This window comes from Acomys russatus, chromosome 19 (assembly GCF_903995435.1).
Source record: "Acomys russatus chromosome 19, mAcoRus1.1, whole genome shotgun sequence".
In the NCBI taxonomy this organism is placed as follows: Eukaryota; Metazoa; Chordata; class Mammalia; order Rodentia; family Muridae; genus Acomys; species Acomys russatus.
The window spans coordinates 10766608-10790317 of NC_067155.1; the positions used below are offsets into that span (position 1 = coordinate 10766608).

Genomic DNA, 23710 nt, shown 5'->3' on the forward strand with positions numbered 1-23710 from the left:
TCCATAATAAATCTTTAATACCAGATCTGTTGTGTAGCTGGCATGCTCTGTTTAATACTTCACTTTAAATCTTTCACCCTTGCTAATAAGAATACTCAAAGCTCCTCCTCCTCCTTCTCTTCCTCCTCCTCTTCTTCTTTTTGGTTTTTCGAAACAGGGTCTCTCTGTGTAGCCCTGGCTGTCCTGGACTCACTTTGTAGACCAGGCTGGCCTCGAACTCAGAGAGATCCGCCTGCCTCTGCCTCTGCCTCCCGAGTGCTGGGATTAAAGGCGTGCGCCACCATGCCCATGTCTGTTTATAAATTTGAGACTCAAGCTATTCAGTTATAGAAAGCCCTCCATTCTACCTCCGGTCTCTGAGTCTGCTCGTTTGTACCGGGCTAAGGGTGTTCACCTTCTCTTACAGCAGTCGGCCTTGCTTCTTAGTGGCCTGTGATGGCTGTCTCATGTCTCAGCTGGTTACTGCAGCCTTGTTTTTTGTTGTCCACTACATCGCTCATTCTTCTTGACTGTGTCGCGGTAACTGTCAGGCCAGTGGGTGTGGCAGCTGCACACAAGCCATTCCATTCTCCTGGGACTACACAGATGGTGGTTGCAAGCACTTTTTTTTTTTTAACCAACAGAAGCAACAGCTCATCTCCCCTGATTTGTTATGGTCCAGCTCTTTGGAGTGTGTACTGTTCAGTCAAGTCTAAGATGTCATAGAAAGGAAACCTCTCCCAAAGGAGAACACACATCTAAAGTCTGATCCTGGGAGATTCACCTAGCCTGTGAAAAAAAAAGAGAGTAGGTCTATCTGACCTGCGAGCCTGTGCTGCCTCTTCCGTCCTCTTGCCCATCACGGTGGGAGTACTGGGATCACAGATGTGTGCCACTGTGTTGGGCTCCCCCTTTTTATTTAAATACGGCTACACAGAGAAACCCTGTCTTGAACACCCCCCCCCCAAACAACCAACCAAAAGAAAAAATCCAAATCTCATTTCTCTCTGGTGTTCAAAATGGACTGTTGGTTAATCTTCAGTATCAAATTGTCTGGGGTTAGGAGCACCCTGAAGAGGTGGAGTGATTAAGAGCACTTACTGCTCTTCCAGAAGGCGGAGATTCGATTCTCAGCACCCATATGTCGGCGCACAGCCATTTGTAACTCCAGTCCTAGAGGATCTAACACCGGTTTTTGTTCTTGAGGACACTGCCTACATGTGGTGCAGACAAATATGCAGGCAAAACACACATAACACATAAATTAAAACGAAACAGCTTATTTCCACCAATGGTTGTCGATAAAAGAGGTGTATTTGGCTGAATGTGAGCATTTTTCCCATGTAATTGTATTTTTGCCAAATTATGCAGTGAATAAAAAAGGCTGTATAACAAAATTATAACATCAGGAGAGTCCTGGAGATGCTGAGGTGGGAGACTATACCCAGAGCCAGCCATCTCAAAAGACAGAATCATGGTAGGAAATGAATATCCGTGAGTCCTCAATGACTTAGTTATTTTAGGATGAAGTGACGTTTCTTCTTGATCGCAATGCCTTGTGTGACAGGCTCCGAGCACCCACAGTTCTAGGGACCAGTGAACTGTGCCGGGCTCTCAAACTGGCAGCGCACTAAGTCTGAGGCCGCTGAACCTCCCGGACTCAGCGCGCCGCAACCGGGTTCGCGCATGCGCAGTCGCCGCAAACATGGCTGCCGCCGGCTTCCCGCAGTAAGTCCTGTCGCACCTCGGCGGCGATCTGTTCCGTAGCTTCCCCTCCGTGTGAGCCGTGCAGGAGTGGGTCGAGGGGTGTCGGGAGGGTGGGGTGCAGAGCGTCTGCGTCGGGTCTCACGGGGGTTGTGTCCGTTTGGGACCCACCCGGAGGGTGTGACCGGGCACGGCGCTGTTCCCGTGGTGTGCACGCCCCCCGGGTCGGAGGGGTTTCTTCCGTGGCTGGTGTGGACGCTCCTCCGTCGTCCTCCGTCGGGTGAGGCTGTCCCGGCTCTTTCCTCCGTGCCACCTATGGGTCTATTGCTCTGTCTCGGGCCCAGCAGCTCCCCGAGGTTTTTCCGAGATCTTTTTGGGCGCCTGGGCCCTCCGGATCTGCGGGTCTCGCGCTTGAGTTGGCTCCCAGGCTCCAGTGGGCGGGGCTGTTTTTCCGTGTTTTCTTCTAGGTGGTTTTCCTTTCTCTCTACTGATGCTTGCAGAATCTATCTACCTATTTATATATGTTTGTACTCAGGGAGGTTCGTGTGTCCATCCCCTGTCTTCTGGCCGTTTCGCTACCTCTTCCTTGGTTTTTCGGTGCTTTTATTTCCATGTAAAACACGGCTTTGTCCACCCCTCTCTGATTCCCCTCCATTCTCCCTCCGCCTTCTCTTCCTAGCCTTGTAATTGGAAAGATTTCACACCCATCACTAAGTTGCAGGCATAATTTAATAGTGACAAACACATCCAGAGTATCAGGCTATTATTATTATTTTTTTTTTTTTTGGACACAAGCCCACTATGTTTTACACACACAATGAGTGTAGCACCGGCAGGCAAGATACAGGTGTGTGTGTGTGTGTGTGTGTGTGTGTGTGTGTGTGTGTGTGTTGGATTACTAAAAGTAGTATCTTGACACTACATTTTGAAATTCTTTAGTGAAGATTCTCTTTAAAATATGAACTTTCCTTTTTTTTTTTTTTTTTCCTCCCATGGGCAAAGTAGTGTGGGTATCCTACTAATCTCCCAATGGCTACACCACTGAAGAAGATGTTACTCTTGCGTGGTTGGAGAGACCTGGTGGTGCTCTTCCAGAGGACCTGAGTTTGCTTTCTGGCACCCAAGTCTTGAGGCACACAGCGCCTGTAGTATCCAATGCACTATTCTGGCTTCAGAAAGAGTCTAAACATAGGTGGCATTCACTCACATAGACACACGCATACACATAATAAAAATAAGTCTTAAAAAAGAAAAGAAAAGAAAAGAAATTGACTCTGCCAAGAACCTAAACTGCTCATTTTCGTTCTCGAGGAGGCATGGGACTATCTAAGCCCCGCCCTGAATCTATGACAGAATGTTGTTGGGGGCCAATCATTGCACAACATACACACACACACACACACACACACACACACACACATATATAATTGAGGTTTTCTTAAATTAAAAAATAGTTTGACAAATGTTTCTTAAAAACGTAGCTGGTTATCTTGTAGGGTGTGCCTTTGTTTGGTTCATACTGACGTTGACAATTTTTAAGTAAAACACGTGATGTGGTCATGGTCATTCTTTGGTCATGTGGCTAAAGTGCTTGCTGTCATTAGTAGATCGTTCTTGTGGACGTTACTTTGAATTCTTTGTTACTTTTTTGATTTTCAGAAGCCTAATATTTTAGGTGTATTACTTGTTTTTATATAGTCAGATGTTTGAGGGTTTTTTTTTTTTTTTTTTTGGCTTGGGGGGGAGTTATGTTTTGTGCCTTCTATTTTTTAGAGAAAGTCATCTTTATCCTAGCAACTTGGCTAATTCCTTAGCTTTGTATTTTGCTTTAACCTTTGTATTTTACCTTAAAACTTCACTAAGTTTTATGGAGATCCTTCTCCTGTAAGTCTCTTCCCTATCCTTTTATAAATGTGTGGGAGAATGTGTACGAATCAGGACTTAGAATATTTTTCCCATTTGAAAAAGCAGCCAAAGCACTCTTGCCAGGCACGGTGCTGCGTGCCTGCATCCCAGCACTTGGGAGGTGGACAGTTCTCCAGGAGCTCAGCACAGGTTCTCTCCTTAATTTTTTATGCCCCGTCAACATGCCAGTTGGTGTGTCGGCCCCCAGATCTGACCCCGGTGGGCTCAACACACCTGAAAACAATGATAACAACAACAAAACCCTGGCTACATGGGCATACGGTATAGTTTATTCGCTTTGTTTTGTTGTTTGTTTTGTCTTTGCTTTCTTGAGACAGGGTCTGACTATGTAGCCTTGGTTGGCCTGGGACTTGCAGTTTGGACTAGAATAGCCTTGAACTCAGGGATCTACCTACCTCTGCTTCCTGGTTGCTGGGATTAAAGGTCAGCACCACCATGACTGGCAATTTTAGAACCTTTTAATTAATCCCTGATCCCCACCCCTACCTCCCCACCCCCAAAGAAAGCCAATGATCATTAACTATAACTTTTATCTTCTCCATCTCTCCTTGCTGTAGCCTGTTTTTGGTCTGTTTTGGAGATTCCATATAACACGTAGAATTTGTGGTTCTTTTTTTTTTTTTTTTTTTTTTTTTTTTTTGGTTTCTTTGCCTTCTAAAATGTCTTCAAGACTCACCCATATTAGAGAATGCATGTGTAGTCTGTTCAGTTTCATAGTTTTGTAATACTCTATATATGGATCTTTATTTCTTCAGTGTAGTTTCGTCTGTCACAAGCCATTTTTCTGTCTTGTGGAATAGCTACATAGAAGTGGAAGTGATTACAGACAGCATCTTTGTGGATATGGCTTTGCTTTGCATTTTTCTCATGGCTAGCCCTTTCTTTTGCTTATTCTTCATTTGCAAGCTAGGAAGTGAGCCCTTACCCAAACCTGACCTTGGTTTTGGACTTCTCAGATTCCACGACTGTGAGATGTAAGTTCCTGTCATTTAGGCCATGAGGCTATTACATATTTGAATTCAGAAAGCAATCTAAAGTAAGACAAGATCTCTCTTTCGTTTATTTAAAATAATGGGGAGGGGGTGCTTGTTTTTACTAATTAATTAATTAATTCTTAAGGGAGGGGGGCAGAGGCAGGTCTCTGATAGCCCAGGCTGGCCTCTAACTCTTGATTCTCTTATCTCCGCCTTTCAAATGTTAGGATTATAGATGTGAACCACCATGCCTTTCTTATTGTATTATTGACTTCTAAGTTTTATATAGTCTAGATACAATGTATATAACATTGTCTCGCATGTGGTGGGTGTCTTTTGACTTTGTTGGTTGTGTTAAGTCTTAGGCTTTGATAAAGTAAGTATCAGTTATAAGTGATGGGCAGTTTTTTTCTTAAATTATCAAGATTAGTTACCCACCCCTATTCACAAGATAGTCACGACCTGAACGTAGGTGGAATTGTCAGACCTTAAATTATTTTATTTTAATTTTATGTGTATGGGTGTTTTGTGTATATACATATGTGTATATATATATCATGTATGTGTGCATATATGTGTGTAATATGTGTATATAATATATATGTAATATAAACATACATACAGTGCTCACTGGGAACAGAAGAAAGTATTTAGGGCTGGAGTCGGAGATGGTTCTGAGGCTTCATGTGGGTGCTTGGAATCGTACACAGGTCCTTTGCCAGAACAGCAAGTGTTTTGGTTTTACTTTGAAGTCCTCTAATACTTCTTGATATTTTTCTTTCCCTTTTAGAAATAAATGTTTTTCAGTTAGTTGGGATTGTATATAAATGGAGTATAGTGCGAGAAGTGAACTCATTAGCATTCTGTCTTGTGCTTTTCTTTTTAAGTCAAGTTAAAAAGTCTGAAAATTTACATAATCAGTTTTCCCTCTTTCGTCTTGTAAGGTGGCAAAGGTGGCGTCCAAGCTTGAATTTTCTTTTTAGTAGAAGAGCAAGGTGCATATTACGTTGTTCTGTAGCACCTGTGGGAATTTATGGTTCATCCAAATGGATTTAGAAGCAGCAGGTGACTGTGTTGCTCTAGCCAGCAGAGGCATTCTGGGGACACCATGCTTCACCCACAGCTGCAGATGTGGTTTTGTGGTTTTGTATATACAATCCATCAGTCGTAGCAGCTTGGAGAAAATCCATAAAGGCCATGAGGCCCCTATAGCTATTAACTTTCTATAACTTATACTTTTGGATGCCCAGGAGTCCATCATTCTTATGGTTATTGATGCTAGCGCTGGACCACAGAGTATTAGATGTTTTATGTAAATACTCTTCCAAGACAGATTCCTAGCTCTGTGGGCTACTTTTTTTCACCATAAGTGTTAAAGAGCCGTATGTTCTGTCTAAGAGCTAAGTTTACTTTAACCTCAGTTGTCACATGTTGTGTGATAACAGCATTTTCTTTCTTTCTTTTTTTTTTTTTTTTTTTTTTTTGAGACAAGGTTCCTCTGTGTAGCCTGAAATTTACTCTGTAGGCCAGGCTGACCTTGAACCCAGAGATTTGCCTGCCTCCCAAGTGGTGCAATTATAGGCTTTGCAGTGCAGTTTCATTCTTATTTACTTAACAGGTATTTTCTAATTTTTATCAAGGTTTTGGTTTCTGTCTTACAGGTTTGTTTTGCCTTTTTTTTTGTGGGGTGGGTAATTTGACATATTCTTTTGTTGATTGGTTGTTAGCGTGACTGCATTGTATCCAGTAAGCTGGTCTGTTCTGCTATTGTCTGGCCTTTGTTTTTAATATGTTTTTAAATTTAGTTTATCGTCATGTTAAGCAAATGTTTCACATGTGCTTAGAAAACATGTGGCTTTCAATGTACATGGCTTTCTATGCAGCTGTTTGATAAGGCTGGCTACTGAAGATTTTTGCTGTTTGTGTCTGTCCAGCAGTTTTTCTTTATTTCCATTTATGAAAGGAAATAAACCTTTCACTCTGTTTGTATATATTGATTTCTTCTTCCAGTGTGGATGCCTTTCTCTCTGTTTTGATGCATATTACTCCTGTTGTATTGCGCTGTGATCCTTATCTGGTCAGTAGTGGTTTTTTGTTTTTGTTTTTGTTTTTCTTTCCAGCATTGGATTTATCTATTTATCATTTCTTTTTATTTCTGTTCCCTCCTTTCTTCAGTTCCTCCTCCTTTGAAGAATTGTTTTTGCTTGTCTGAATTTGTTTTTATTTTATTCTCACTCCTGAATCTTGGTGAGCCTTAGCGTTTCCTTCATTTATTTATTTATTTATTTTTTTTTTTGAGACAGGGTTTCTCTATGTAGCCTTCACTGCCCAGGACTCTCTTTGTAGACCAGATTGGCCTTGAACTCACAGAGATCGGCCTGCCTCTCCTGATTGCTGGGATGGCAGGCCTATGCCACCATGCCTGCTTCCCTTTCAGTACTTTGAAAGAAACCTTCTGGGCCGGAGAGATGGCTCAGTGGTTAAAAGCACTATCTGATTTTCCAGAGGTCCTGGGTTCAGTTCTCAGCAACCACACGGTGGCTCATAACCGTCTATAAAAAGTGATCTGATGCCCTCTTCTGGCCTGCAGGTGTACATGCAGCTAGAGTACTGTATACATAATAATAAATAAATATTTTAAAAAGCAAGCAAGCAAGAAAGAAACCTTTCATTGTTCTTTGTTTTCTGCTATGGTATTGAGTAATTGTGATGAGTCATGTTAAGTTTTATCACTATTACTGGTCTGTCTTTTCCTTCCTTTAAGATCATCTTACAGGGGCCTGGAGGGATGGCTCAGTGGTTAAGAGCACGAGCTGTGCCTGCCGAGGACTGGGTTCAATTCCCTGCCCTCAAATCGTGGCTCACAGTCATCTGTAACTTTCAGCTCCACACCTTCTGGCCTCTGCTGGCAGCAGACATGCATGCGGCGTACAGATGTACATGCAGAGAAAATACCTAGACACAAAATAAAAATAAACTTAAAATTAGAAAAGAAGATCCTTCCACACCTGTGTATTGATTATTCACTTATCATGATTTATACTTATTTTCTGAGGTGACCATTTGCATGATGGGAGGGAAAAAAGTTTTCATAGCTGCTACCAAATTAGCCAGCTCATGCTGATGGAATAATTGCAGTTTTTAACTAATTTGTTGCATGCCAGGCTGAGCTCTATGTTCTCATACTTCTGTTTATTCATTTAATTAATTTATCTGTAGACGTGGTTGAGCATATACCCCTGTTGTGTGCTGGAGCATCTTCTGGGTATATTCCAAGGAGTGGAATAGCTGGGTCTTGAGGAAGCCCTATTCCCATTTTTCTGAGAAAGCGCCAGATAGATTTCCAAAGTGGTTGTACTAGTCTGCATTCCCACCAGCAAAGAATTTTCCTCTCTTTCCACATCCTCGCCAGCATGTGATGTCACTTGAGTTTTTGATTTTAGCCATTCTGATGGATGTAAGATGGAATCTCAGTGTCATTTTGATTTGCATTTCTCTGATGACTAAGGAGGCTGAACATTTCTTTAAGTGTTTCTCGGCCATTTGATATTCTTCTGTTGAGAATTCTCTGTTTAGTTCTGAGCCCCGTTTCTCAATTGGGTTATTTGGTTTGGTGGTGTTTAGTTTCTTGAGTCCCAGCTGATCTGGGACTTGCTATATAGAGTTTGCCAGCCGCATGCTTACACTGATTCTCCTGCCTCAGCCTCCCAAGTGTTGCATTTACACTTGGTTTACAGTTCCCATTTCCTTTTTCTTTTTACTCTTACAACCCGTATACATCTTGTGTTGAATTTTTTATTTGTTTGCTTGCTTGCATATTTGTTTTTTGTTGGCTTGTGTGTTCGTTTTTTTGTTTGTTTGTTTTGGTTTTTTGTGTTTTTTTGCGACAAGGTCTCATGTAGCCTTGGTTGCCTCAAACTTACTGTGTAACATGGGCTGAGCCCCCTCAAGTCACCCAGCTTCAGTTTTCCAAGGGCTGGGAGTATAAGCAAGAGTCACTCCATCTCTTTTGTTTTTAGAGTTATAGTTTGTGAATTGTATGATGAAGAGGTCGAGGCAGAAAGATCACCTTATCCTGTTAGACTCAGATCGTCAGAGTCTATTCCCGGAAGCCCAATTAGGAGTCAGAGTCCAGAGTTGATGCAAAAGCAAAGGAATTTTATTGAGCTGACGTGGCAGGGGTCCACCAAGATCAGGAGAGTTGGGGGACCTCATCCTGCAAAAGCTGAGGGTTTAAATACCCTTTACAGAAGCAGAACTCAGCAACAGTGGTTAGTTAGTAACTGATCAGCTAACAAAGGTGACCTTTTGTGGGTTGGGGACAGTTGATTCTGGCAGGTGTTTGAGGTAAGATATATGGATGTGGCCTTTTCTCGAGGCCCGTAAATTTTGAGCAGGGTGCGGTAGAGGCAATACATTCTGAGCAGGCAGGGTGAGGTGGAGGGCTCTTGCCTGGCTAACAATATTTTGTTTGTTCTTGCTGTCAGCCTATGATACTATTGTTAAGGTGGCTGAGCTCAGGCCACCTGGAGTCTTACACTATCTCAGGCCAATGGATTCCGGGTAAAGTGGGGTAGGGACTGTGGGGTGTAGTAGTGGAAAGTTTTCTTAACTTGACCTATTTGGCTACTTTCAGCAGCAAGCATATAAGTAACATGGCTGAGCTATAGCTAACTTAGGCTAACTTGGAGTCTTCAATCCCAGGAATTTTGTGATGAGTCTGGGCAACATAGTGGGACTTTGTCTCAAAACCTAACATGGAACAAAACCCAAACCAAGCCAAACAAACAAACAAAAAAACCAAACCCCCAAAATAAAACAACAAAAAAGATGTAAGTACATGGTAAGCAGAATGAGATTGTTGTTTCTCATTTTGATAAAATTCCATTTTTGTCTTTCGGCACATTCATTTCTGTATGAGATCTTTGTTGATATTGGGTGCTAATCTTTCCCACTATTTAATATTTGTCCTCACCTTCCACTTGTATACTCTTTTTATTGTATTTTATATCATGTAAGATGTAAGTGAGCTTGTTAAATCTGCCTCTGTGGCTTTGAGCTCTGTGGCTCACAGTCTGGCCTAGCTATGAATGCCTCCATGTGCTTCAGTGTTTGGTTTTACGTGGGAGACTGTATCAGCTGGACGTACAGTGAATTCTGAGTTAAGTGTCTAATTTTACTTCAGAAATTATAGTGAGCCAATTGTCTCCCTTTAAATTTTTCTTTTTAACAACACTTTTGATTGATTGTGTGTTTGCGGGCCTGGGCATGTATGTCTATGTATGTGTGCCATGGTACATGTGGCAGTCAGAGGACAACTTTTGGGGGTCAGTTCTTTCCTTTCACTGTGTGTGAACTGGGGATTGGACTCGGGTTGTCAGGTTGGTGGCAAGTGCATCTACGCACTGAGCCATTTCACTGGATCCCCTTTGTCTTAGTATTATGGAGGGGGGAGGGGTGGAGAGGGAGAGAGAGAGAGAATATGAACGGTAGTAAGAACAAGATTAAAAATGGTGAAGAGCTCTGGAGCTGTTTTCCAAATACTTTTCATTTTATGTCCTTGGATCTTGCCTTAGACATGACCAGCTTTTCACAGTAACTTTGCAGCATAGTCTCTCATGGATTTAGGACATAGCTTCGGCTCTTTCAGGTTCCCCAGCCTGTGTTGTCTTCTTACCCATGAAAGCAGAGCTCTGATCGTAGACCTGCGACAAGAACCCCTCTGTCTATGTCTTTGCAGGCACTTTGTGAAGTTGGGCTTGGGAGGATGTGTGTTGACTTCTGATGAGGGGCATTGGTGATGGGGGGCAAGAAAGCAGTGGCCAGGATGATACTTCAGAGGGAGCAGAGCAATGTCATGTCATTTCTTTCGAAACTGCTCTTGGCTTCAACTCCTGACCCTCATTTGAATCCCCCATTTTACAGATGTGAATTTGAAAAAGAAAAGAAGTGAAATATACTCACTTATCCCATTAATGTTTTTCATTTTCTTCCAGGTACATGTGCTTACTTAATATGTCTTTTTTTTTTTCTTTTCAGCATGGAACATGAAACTGAAAATAATAGCTCAGAATGTTCCTGAAGAAGTTTTCTTTGAGGTAGAAATGGAAGGATTTACAAGAGAGGGTCCCTGCTTTTCCATTTTAGGTGACAATTGGGACTGCGAGAACCAGGAAAGAAACTTGAGGCAATCTCCTTTTATCGATGAGAAAAGAGGGGCTCAGGAAGCAAATTGTGACCATTTTAGTTCGGGGGAGCATTTGAGTACAAACCCAGCCCTTCTGCCATCTCAGAGAGTTCCTACAACAAATGGCTTTCAGGTTCATAACTCAGATATTAAAACTTCTGACTGTGGCCAAACCTTACATAGTTGTCCTGCAAGTTACACAGTTAAGGGAACTGGTGACGGGGATGCTTGTGAAAAAGCCATCCATCCTTCTATGGAAGTCACTCAGCTTGTAAGGAACCAAATGAAAGACAAACCCTATAAATGTGCAGAAAGTATTAAATCTTTAAATCACTTTACCACTCCCCTTTGTGACAAAAAAGTTAAGAAAAGAAGCAAGAAATTTTACAAAGGGAAGGACTTTGGGGACATCTTGGCCCTGAGCTCATCTCTGAATGAGAAAAGAGGTCATTCCACTGAGAAACCCTACAAATGTACTGAGTGTGACAAATACTTCAAGCGAAACTCCTCTCTTGTTTTACACCATCGAACTCACACTGGGGAGAAACCTTATACCTGTAGTGATTGTGGAAAATCATTCTCCAAGAACTACAACTTGATTGTTCACCGAAGGATTCATACTGGAGAGAAACCCTATAAATGCAGTAAATGTGGGAAAGCTTTTAGTGACGGATCAGCTCTGACCCAGCACCAGAGGATTCACACAGGTGAGAAGCCTTATGCATGCCTGGAATGCGGAAAAACTTTCAACAGAAATTCCTCCCTGATTTTGCATCAAAGGACTCATACAGGGGAAAAACCATACAGATGCAACGAATGTGGGAAACCGTTCACTGACATCTCTCACCTGACTGTACATCTCAGAATCCACACTGGTGAGAAACCCTATGAGTGCAGCAGATGTGGGAAGGCTTTCCGGGATGGCTCCTACCTCACCCAGCATGAGAGGACACACACTGGAGAGAAGCCTTTTGAATGTGCAGAGTGTGGGAAATCCTTCAGCCGCAACTCTCACCTTATTGTGCATCAGAAAATTCATTCTGGGGAGAAGCCCTATGAATGTAAAGAGTGTGGGAAAACCTTCATTGAGAGTGCATACCTCATCAGGCATCAGAGAATTCACACCGGTGAGAAGCCCTATTGCTGTAACCAGTGCCGTAAACTCTTCAGGAACATCGCTGGACTTATCCGGCACCAGAGGATTCATACTGGTGAAAGGCCTTATGAGTGTAATGAATGTGGGAAAGCTTTTAGGGATAGCTCCTGTCTGACCAAGCACCAGAGGATTCACACTAGGGAGACTCCATACCAGTGTCTGAAGTGTGGAAAGTCCTTCAGGCAGAACACTCACCTGGTAGTACATCAAAGACTTCATAACAGGGAGGGCCCTAGCCAGTGTCCTCAGTGCGGGAAGATGTTTAGAAGGAGCTGGTGTCTTGTCCGACATCAGAGAACACACCAGGAAGAGCAGCCGCCCGTGGAAGCAAAATGAAAGAGGGCTATAGTCTTCTCGAGCGAACAAAGATGTGTCTTTCCTTGTTAACAGAAAAGAATTCTTTATTAAAAAAAACCTAGAGTATGAGGCATTCTGTAATCCCATTGATTCTCTTATTAGGGAACTGACGAGAGGACTGAATGTTAATGTAGTAAAAGGCTTCAGGGATGAACCAGCCTATACCAAACATGTAGTCCATACACTGACACACAGTACCCAGAAGTGAGGAAGGGGTTTCCCTTTAGATGCCCATCCACCTTTACATCAGGAGACTTAAATTGGGGGAAAAAACCAACCTGTGAATTCATTTAGTAGGTAACCAGTAGGAGACATCTTTAATAGTGAGTGTTATGTACAAGCAAGTGCTTGTTAGACTCAGAGTTTGTAAATGTAATTAGGAAGAGAAGCTTTGGCCAGGAGTTTTTACTGTCTTTTCCGTATCAGCCAAGGCACTGTGGTGAGATGTCTCACATAGAGACCCACAACCACCACAGGATTTAGTTGACTTTGCTGTTTGAGTGCACTTCTGTTTTATGAGCAGAGGACTCATTTATGAGGTGAAACTAGATGCAGGGGTTGTGATTGAAATGAGGTTGTCCCTCTTAAGACTAACATATTTACCATGAGGGAAAGGGCTGCTTTTAAGAAGTAGGATCCATTGCTTTAGTTGTTGAGCAAGAAAATATTGAATTGTTGTATTTCCGTTACCACCTGCCTTCACCACTGTTGATCATCCTGGATACTAATTTGTTAAGAGTTCAGGTCCTTTGAAGCAAAATCCAAGGGCTCTATTGCCATACTAAAAATACTTAGCTCATTGCAAAAGAAGGCATAAAAATAGATTTCCTGTTATTACAACCATGTAAGTATGTTCATATTTGGTTGTAGGATAGCAGTGGATGATGGAAAACATTGAGTGGCTTTCTTAGGAGACTATAATTGTGTATGTTTTCTTTTTCATTTAAACATTTTATATAATAATTTGATAATGTATATAAAAGTGAAGCTAAAAAGGAAATGGATTTGGGGTTTTCTATGAACTTTGGCAGTGGATAGAGGCCAAAGATAATGTCAGACATCCTACAAAGGCTAGATCATGGCTATAGGAGGCTGTAAACATCTACACGTGTGTATTGACAGAAACTTCTCTGGAGTTAGAACATCCTGAATTCTAGAATATCTTTTTGGAACTTGGATGTACAGATTATGGCATTGTGGAGGGAGAGACCTATGAACCTTGAAGATAAGGAAGAGAAAGGTACAGAAAAATCTGGAATAATCCTAGCATGCCCTTTCTCGGTGCAGTGCTGGCTGACTGAAAGCTAGACAATTTGATTGACAGCTTTAAAGGCCTGTGAGTAGATCTTATGGAAATTTTAACTTGACCCTGTCTTTTATCTTCTGATTCTGTGGAAGGAGAATCCTAAGTCTATTTTGAGATGATTAAGGCTGTTGAATAGATTCATAAGGAAGTCAGACACCTCAGCTGTATGGATACTCTTCTTTGGTAAGATGGTTTTCTATGATGGGGATGGAGAGAAAGTTGTTAAGAGCACCCACTGTTCTTGCAGAGACCCTGGGTTTGGTTTGGTTCCCAGCACCCACATGGTGAGAAGCTGCTGGTGCTTAGTGGATAGAGGCCAAAGATATTGTCAGACATTTTATAAAGATAGCCCTTGGAACAGTCGTTCATCTCAGAATATCACGAGTACTAAGATTGGGATACACACACACACACACACACACACACACACACACACACACACATTTTCCCATACTTTCCAGCTTCATCATTAAAAAGATTGGTCTCATGTTCCCACAATATGCACAATCATTTGTAACTTACAGATTGCTGCTATAATGTCATGTGTATGAATAAGACATATGCAGACCCCTAGTGGACTGAGTGCATTACTCAAGGGCTGGGCACTTGGTGTTACACTCAAGTAAAGCCTGCACACACTAGCAGGTTTCAGCAGTGTTAGCCATCTCCATGAATCTTCACATGGTTCTACATTCCAGATTCTGGAACAGGAAGTCACCACCAGGCCAGCTACGGCCCGAGGGCAAGCACCCCAAGGAAGAGGGGTCAACGGTGACGTTGGAGTGAGTCCACATGGAGTTTGTGTGATGTGTGAATTGTTTCCTTTTCCATTCCAACCCCCCCCCCCAAATCAGTTTTCTCAAATGATCAGGAAAAACTGCGGCAGTGAAAATTATCTATAGACGACGGACACTTCTGGCTAAAGAGGGAAAGGTGAGATTTGAATTGGGGGAGTTCCAGCTGACTTCCGGTTCAGCCTGGGAAATGGTCAGTGTTAAGCCTGAATGGTGAGAGAACAGGACAGGGGAGACTACCCTGCACTACCTCTCAAGATGAGTCCCGTCTAGTCACACAGGCCCTTAAGTAGGCAAAGAGCTTTGGCTAGAATCAGATGGAGAAAGCGAAGGTTGAGTATTTCAAAGAATACACCATCCTTGGCTTTAATTTACTGTCCCTGGCTTTAAGGCTGGGGAATCCACAATATGAGTGGCTTCTGAAAGCCGGAGAACCAAGAACATGGATTCTTCCCCATGTCTCCCTGAAAGGAACTATTGCTGCTCTTACTCCGGTAAAAGTGAGTAGATTCAAGTCTGTAACTCATGTGTGGGTTTAAGCCTCTAGTTTTTGCAGTAATCTGCTATATTATCTATAGATGATATACTTGCCTTGTTAGTTCTTTTTAGACTCCTGAAGGAAGTAGTCCGTGTGTATTCTTGTACCCATCAAGTTTAGTAAATCAACCCCTTCCACTCCATACCCATTAAAAACATTTTTTTTTTTTTTTGAAGGAAAAAAGACTTCTCTTGTCACTGTTGACCGCTAGGCTTTCACCATTTTTAACAGCCCTGAATTCCAGTACTAGGTTAGGGAAGTAAACATGAATGGATCTGGGTATGGTGGCACACACCTTTAATCCTAGAACTTGAGAGGCAGAGGCGGGCAGATCTCTGAGTTCAAAGCCAGCCTGCTCTACAGAGTGAGTTCCAAGACAGCCAGGGCTACAAAGAGCCCCTGACTCCAAGCAATGACAAAAATTAATAGTCAAATAAATCCTATGAATGAGTAGCCTTAGTGACAGGAAACCTCAGGAAAGATAAAGAGTATCTCCCTTAACTTTACCCCTATCCTCTCCCACTTGGTTGGCCAGCGAGACGGATTTCAGCATCCTAAAGCATGTCCAGAGCAGAGTTCCACATCCAACATAGAGACTGTGGGAACAATTATAACTATGCTCACCGTGTTATTACTAATTTCTCTTAATCGACATCCTTTTGATTCTAAAGGATGCTATCATATGTTAGCAGTGTGGAGTGTGCTTGCAGATTGTTCACTGGACTGGTCCAGCTTCGTGTCTCTTAGTTCAGCAGCTGCATAGAGAAGAGTTGGTAGTGTAGCAGAGAGCAGAACCAAGTGTGTAAGATTCAGCAGGGGAGAAAAAGCGAGTACACATCATGTATCAAGTGGTGGTTGATGCCCGGGAGAAAAATGGAGTTGAGGAGGAGGATGGGGTGTATATATTGGATAGAGGCGATCACCATGTTAGGAACAGGTCAGGGAAGGCTGAGATGATTCATAACGACCTATGAAATATGAGGGAACCAACCAGTAGTTACTGAGGGAAGACAGCTCCTATGGAGGAAAGAACATACTGCTTTTGAAAAGCCAGGAGACCACTGTGACTAGAATGGGATGATGTGACAGGGCCAGGGAGGTAGTAACAGGGTGCTCTTAATATATGTATATATAATTATTTGGTTTTCCAAGACAGGGTTTCTCTGTGTAGCCTTGACTGTCCTGGACTCACTTTGTAGTCAGACTGGCCTCGGAACTCATAGCCATCCATCTGCCTCTGCCTCTGCTGGGATTAAAGGCGTGCGCCACGACACGCTGGGCTGAGCCATTGATGTCAATGCTGTAGCCAGTACCCACCCCCATCCCAAATTACAAAGACAACTATGGTGTCCTGTATAACCGATGAAGATACTCTGCCCAAGGGTGTATTGCTTATCTCCAACCCTGTGCCTTTAGGCTTGCTCATTCATTTCCTTTCACAATGAATGGCAGTTGCATGTGTGACACTCGAGGGGTGTGATGTCATGTAACAAGAGGTTAAGATTTAGGGAGTCACAGGGAGGAGCAATTAAGTCATAGATGAAACTTCTTCATGAGCAGCAATTGAGGAGGTGGCTTTATTGCAGAGGCAGGAGTGGAGAACAAAACTGCTAAAGAAAAAGTCCATTTACAGGATAAGAGCTATTCTAGAACGATAAATAGGTTCAGATTCTGAACAATCAAGTCCTAGCAGAAGAAAATAACAAATACTTAAATACATGCTTGTATCTAGGCTTGATAACCAAAGGTACTCAGCATTAATGGTCATTTCTGATAAAATAGACTAGCATTCAGGTTTTAAAAATCAAGTGTACTATTCAGTGGCTTTTAGTATTCTCTCAAGGTAGTTCAATCACCTCCATTCTGTAATTTCAGGATATTTTTCATTATCCATGTAAAAGACCTTTGTACCTGATAGCATCCTCCCACTCCTCTGACCCTGACAACCACGAATCTATTTTCAGTGTGTATTTGTCAGTTGCACATCAATGGAAAAATAAAACATATGGTCCTTTGTAACTTACTTCATTTCATTTAGTATAATGTTTTCAAGGTTCACGTAATAGGAATCCTTTTTGTGGCTGAAAAACATTTCACTAAATGATTAAAAACATATTTTGCTTATTTGTTGATGGACATTTCTGCTTCCACTTTTTGGCTATTAAGAATAGTGCTGTTCTGAACACACAAGCAATCTCATTTGCCATATTTTCAGTACTCTTGGAGTGGAATGACCTACCGGGTCTTTGTTTTGTGAAGAACTGATGTCCACATCACTTGAACTATTTTATGTTTCTACCAGTGATGAATGACTACTTTGATTTCTTCATGTCCTTACCAACATTTAGGTTTGTTTTGTTTTGTTTTGTCCTAGTAGTACGAAGTGTTATCTTGTAGTTTGGGGAGATATTTTACATAGTTAAAAACCTGTACCGTATCCCACAGGTCAGCAGTCTTTCTCTGCAAGGGAAAGATAGTATTTCAAACTGTGTACCATGTCATTTCTGCTGCAGCAGCTCAGCCACAATTAACTGTCATGTTGAAGTAGCTATAGACGATTTGTAAGCAAATGAGCGTGGATGTGTCTAATAAAATTTTACTTGTGGACTCTGAAACCTGACTTTTCTGTAATTTTCACTGTGAAATGCAATTGGAAAAAGTCATTTAGCAGAATAAGCCAGGCTGGTGATGCTCACCTGTTAAGTCTCAGCACTCAGAGGCAGTGACAGGAAGAGTGCCGCAAGTTTCAGGCCAGCAAGGACTACATAGTGAGACTCAGTCTCAAAAACCCAAAATAAAACTATTAAAAGATTTCTAGTCCAAACACACAAGAGTTGGAGTAGCTTTTACCCGGGCTTTATGGTTTGATTACTCTTGCTACAAACAAATGATTTAAATAGAAAGGGAGCACATTGATGAAGTTTCCAGTTGAGAACATAAAACTTTATTTATTTACTTATTTTTGGTCATCTTGGCATCAGCAGACATTTTAAAGTGAAATGCATGCCTGAGAGAAGATATAGTAAATTTAGGAATGCATGTCCCTCAGAAAACCCATATTATGTAAGTGAAAAGGCAAGCAGTAGAGAAAAGGTCACAGCAGTTCATAGAGCCGACATAAGAATGGTATGCAAGTATGTTAGGCATCCAGCATCTCCAAGAGAAGGAAAACTCACTGAAAACGTGGGCAAACGCTTTGGATCTGTGAATGAAGAAATGTGAATGGCCAGTAAACTCACGTCAGTGTACAATTTTATGACGTGTTATAGAAATGCCAGGACACTTAGGCGGATAAATAACATGAAAAGTGTTGGCAAGCAACTCTCCATCTTGCTCCTTAGTAGGAGCAAGACTTTCATGTGACTGTATGGTCTCAGAAACAGTCGCAGTCGTAGGCGCTCCCAAACCAAGGAACCGTGGACGTTTATAGCGGTTTCTGGTTAAAAAGAGGGTGGATTGGGGCTTACCATATAGCCCAGGCTGGAGTGGAATTCTTCACGTAAGCCAGGCTGGCAGCGAACTCACTCAGGGACCCTCCTTCCTGGGTTTCGCAAGTGTTAGCATATAAGCCAGTACACCAAGTACAGAGTTTGAGAGTGCTAATGTTCCAAGTGTGAGCCATTAAGCCTGGCACACAGCCATTTTCTCCAACAAATCAGGAAAAACAGTACTAATGTCCACCTTATGATGCGCCATGGAAAGTTATACCACCACATAAAAGTGACGCTGGCGCCTCTCAGGACAGAGCCATAAGCAGGGTGCTTTGTGTGGCGCCCTCCTATACTCTGAGCACTGGTAATCCAGTATTTGAGGGGCAGACCAGAAGGAGACTCCCCCCCCCCAAAAAATACCAAATGCTGCGAAGTAGCTGAATGTGAGGGAGTAGAAGTTAGTCACTTCTCGATAGGCAGGCAGTTGAGGCAAAGGGACCAGGGATGGTGAATTTCCATGGCTAGCTTCGATCCAGACAAGTTTCAACAACAGGTATGGGTCAGTCAGCTTTTTTTGCTGCCTTCAAACGGATCAATCCTAGGGGAAGACTTCAAAGACTTTAGCAACAACAGGAACCAAACAGTCTCGGGGACGTTGGGCTTCTGCTTTGCAGAGGCTCTGTTTTTTCCCCTCTGTGCTAGCAGTGCCTGCTTCACCCCCTAAATAGCCATTCTTGACGGGCTGACTTCTGTCTGCTCCGCCTTGCTGCGCTTTAGAGTTGCCTTGCTGTTGCCTTAGAAATTTTTCCTGCCTTTTAATTCTTTAACTGAAAGGCGCTGACCTCGCTGGGCGCCCTAGGTCATATCCCCCAGTGGGGGAGTGGGGAGACGACAAGTGTAGGTTCCATTGCAAGAGGGGCGACCTCATGTAGGAGGTTTGCATAGTCTGGGATAGGTGGCTGGAATTTTTCAGCTTATTAAGCCTCAGACCGCGAGATCGCTAGAGAATAGGAGTATGCGCCGTGGGGGGGTCTTGGATCTGGTTATCACAGATATCTGCTGTCAGCCTTGGGTGACGTCAAGCACCTCAGGAAAACCGCATCTGGGAACGTAAGGGCGCACGCGCGCAGATCGCGCTGCGACGTGGAGGTTGTGCCCTTGGAGGTGAGTGGGCGTTTCCCGGATTCTCGGACCGTCATCCCTCCCGATCCCTACCCCGACTTCCGCAGAGGCGGAGCAGAGCCCTAGACCTTGGTGTCTGGGCCTCATAGGGTCTGAAGCTCAGGCTGGGCGGTCGCAGCTTAGTCCTGTTGCTACCCCCACGTGTGCTCTCCCGCCTTCGGATGCGGATAATAGTTCTTCCTTTGGGTCGGACTCCTTGAAGTTCACCCACCACTGCCTGAGTGCATCTTCACTGCTTTCCTCCACGCCCGTGTATGGAGCAGCTCTGCAGTCCCCTTCTCAGGCTTAGGCACTGGAATACCTGTGCTTTCTTTTCTGCCCACCAACCCCTTTTTCTGCCTCCCCTCCATCCCTTTCCTTACAGAGACAGCGTCCTGTCGCTGCACCTGTGTGTGTTTAGTTTCTCTTTCCTAGAGGCTGTGAAGTCTCAGCCCAGCTTCCTTCTTTCCCTGCTAGGTGCTGCGTTTCACTTATCCACCATTACAGGCCTGGGTGGCCAATACTCAACCCCCCCCTCCTCCATTTCCCTTCTCCTCCCCCCCCCCCCCCCCCCCCCCCAAGGTCCACTCCTTTCCCGGGTTAGACATCCCAGACTTGGGTAAGTTCTTGGCTCAGCACCTAAAGCAGACTCTCTGTAAGTAACTGATTTCTTCCTCTACTTCCTCAGCGTTCGCCTTGATTTTTTTTTTTCCTTTTTCTATTACCCACCCCTCCCCCATTGTGTCTTCAATCCAATACCTCTACCTCCAAGAAATTCCCAGAATCCAACCACTTCCTCACTTCTCTTCTCCCTACCTGCTCTCCCGCCTCTGACTCGCAAGATCTGTTTACCAGCGGACTTTGTCAGAATCATATCCTCCCATCTCTTGAAACCATGACTCCTTCAGCTCAGGAGTTGCTAGAATCCTCACAAGCTCATGCACAGGCTGCCTGGCCCAGGAGCCATGTTGCTGCGTTACAGGTGATAAAGAGACTTCTTCAAAGCAGAAGCCAGATCTTAAGCTCGCTACGTTGCATTCTGAGGCTGCTTGGTTTTGTGAGAGGCAGTAAAGAAACTGGAACAGGTATCCCTAACCCAGAAAATAAATACAGGTCTGGGGAGACCCTAAGTTTATAAAGCAAGTGTTTGATGGTCACAGTGGCGTAATTTTGTTACAAAGTTTGCTTTCTCTTCCATTATAGTGTGTCAGTCAGATCCGCTCCTTAACACCATTGCCTAGAAGAGAGTCTGGCACACAAGTGTTCAGTAGACTTGTTGAGTGAATGGGGGCGGGGAGGGGCGCGGGACAGGGAAAGGCTGTCTGTGTAACTACAAGATCACAGAGTGGGTCTGCAATTCGACTGGCTCTTCCGGAGGTCCTGAGTTCAAGTCCCAGCAACCACATGGTGACTCACAACCATCCATAATGTGATCTGATGCCCTCTTCTGGTGTGCTGGCATACGCACAGGCAGAGAGCTGTATATATAATAACGAACAAATAAATCTTTAAGAAGCACATCGTGTGGTGTGTGAACGTGTGGAGACGATGTGCTTGATGTAGTTTGAACTTTGTCATTTGCGTTTCTCTCCAAATTGTGTGGTCTCGGCACTTCTCTTTTCCGTGTAAGATAGTCATCACCTTAGGAAGGGGTTGAGTTGACATCGTTCTTTGTCTTCCTTTCCCTGTTGTGAACATCCAAGTTCTCAGGTTTTGTTTGGTTTTGAGATGGGCTTGCTGTGTAGCACAGGTTAGTCTACAGCCATTTGCGTAGCTCAGGCTGTCCTGGAACACACAGTCCTACTGCCTCAGCCTTCAGAGTGCTGGGATTATAATTTAATTTACACTCAGTTTTTTAGTGTTTTGTTTTGTTTTTGTTTTTGTTTTCTTTTTCTCAAGACAGGGTTTCTTCTATGGAATCTTGTCTGTCCTGGGCTTGCTTTGTAGACCATGAACTCACAGAGCTCCACCTGCCTCTGCCTCCCTGAGTGCTGGGATCACGGTGTGCGAGACAGCTAGCTGACCAGTCATGGGTGCGTCCTTAGATACAGCTTGCTTTAATTGGACAATTGTACACTTGGTCTTTTCTTCTAATGAATTTCAGGTTTACAAATTCCCCTTGACGCCTGTAATAAGTTTTTTTTTTTTAATTTTAAAACTTTTTGTAATAAGCTTTAATAGTAAAATATTTAAACATTTAATAATAAAATATTGAATGAATTCTCAGCACTTGGGAGGCAGAGGCAGGCAGATTGTTGTGACTTTGAAGCCTGCCTGGTCTACAAATTGAGTCCAGGACAGCCAAGGCTACACAGAGAAACGCTGTCTTGAGGCCCCCCCCCCAATTTTATTTGAATAAATGCCTACTTTTATTTGCTTGGATCTTTTAGAAGCTTATCTGGCTTATGTGGTAAAGAGATCAAATAGCCTTGACTATGGATCACTTGCCAGGTCTGGGTAGGAGCTGGAAGCCCAGAAAATTCCATATTTGGCCTGTAGAGCCTGTAGTTTGAACACTCTGCTGTACCCTAATCTCACTTCATAGAGGCTGAGAGGCATTCCTGTCTTCTGCTGCTTCAAAACCTGTCTGCAAGATTTTGCAAGTTAAGACCTTCCCCCAGGCTATGTAAATTGATGGATTTCTTAAGGCTCTAGCTGGTGTCATAGTTCTCCCATTAGCTCAGTTGTAACTGCCTACTGGACACCTTATGAGAAATATGTTACTAAATTTATTCTTGTCAAGTAATTAATGACTGCAGATCAGAGAGTGCTTCTCCCAGAAGCGTTCACATCTCTTCTGTCTACTTTGTATTTTGACAAGTTTCAGAAAGATTATAACAAATTAAAAATGAACACCATTGCTCATCACGTAAGTTTAGCAGTTAATACATGTAATATATAACAGCTATATATTATGTGCTGATAATATATATGTGCTGTGTGCTCGCTCATATATATGTATTTATGAGCCTGACTTGTATGTGTGTTGGGTTTATATGTATTTTTGTATATGTGTATGATATACATATTTATAAAACTATATGTTCACACACATATATGACTATGACTATATATGTTTATTTATATATTATTAATTTTTTGAATATACCATTTGGAAACAAGTTTTTAAGTAGGATACTTCATCTGTAAATATTGCTCTACTTGTATTTAATGGACAATTCTTCTGTTTAACTCCTAACACTATTACCACACCTAAGCAAATGAGCAGTAGTTTCTTACTATTATTTCAGTATCCATCTACGTTCAGGCTTTTGCAGTTTCCCCTAGGATGTGTGTGTGTTTCTTTAGCTAGGAGACTTTTAAGCATCATTATGTTTTAAATGTTTTGAAATACTTACAGTCTCCCCCCCCCCCCCCCCCCCCCCCCGATAGTACCTCTTTATGGAGCCTAAGCTTTCCTCCATTTTCCAGTTTCTGGGGTTTTAAAACCATTTATTTGTCTATTGAAAGACATCAGGGAAGTTTTGTATTTCTAATTAGTACATGCCTGGCTGGCTTTTTATTTTTAATTTTTATTATTTTTTATGGCCTTTACATTGATCTACTTTCTTCCATTTCTCAAATATGATTGGTGTTTGTATTTACTAAATTGAATTTTTTCTTTGTTGTGTTTATATCATGAAAGGACATTGACTTAATCCAGGACGTTTTCTACATCCTCAGGATGGCTGTATCTTTTTCATCAATTGCTCTGTTAGTGTGGTTTGTTACATTGATACATTTATGTCTGAATGTTTGAATTTCAAAAATGAGTCCTATTTGGCTGCTGTGTAGAACCCTTCAGTGTACTCTTGAATTCAGTTTACCAATATGTTGTTCAGTATTTTTGCGCCACTATTCGAAGGAAGTATTAGCTTGCATTTTCCACCTTGAAGCACATTCTTTTTTTCTTTTTGACATTGGTTTCAAGTCAATACTTGTTTTGTAGCGTATTCTCCTCTTTTTTTTTTGAAGAGTTTGGGATGGATTGATATTAATTCTGTGTTTGGTAATATTTCAGCAATCCATATGACTCCCTTACTACTGCTGATAGACACAAGGCCAGGACGAGAGCGTGGATGGTATTGCGCATGTGGAGTTTAGAGCCTAGCAAAAGCAATCCTTGGTAGTAAAGATCAGAATAGTGGTTAACGGATGGGCATGCTTTATCTTGAACCTCTGTGGTTGACTGATGTG

General features: G+C 42.7%; 1 protein-coding gene across 1 annotated transcript; it reads left to right on the forward strand.

Annotated features, from left to right (window-relative positions):
• The first annotated feature begins 1940 nt into the window (after nt 1–1940).
• Znf329 (zinc finger protein 329) lies at nt 1941–12288 on the forward strand. Its single transcript, XM_051162378.1, has 2 exons — nt 1941–1963; nt 10623–12288. The coding sequence occupies exon 2, from the start codon at nt 10631–10633 to the stop codon at nt 12260–12262; it is 1632 nt and encodes a 543-aa protein (XP_051018335.1). The 5' UTR covers nt 1941–1963; nt 10623–10630; the 3' UTR covers nt 12263–12288.
• The last annotated feature ends 11422 nt before the right edge of the window (nt 12289–23710 follow it).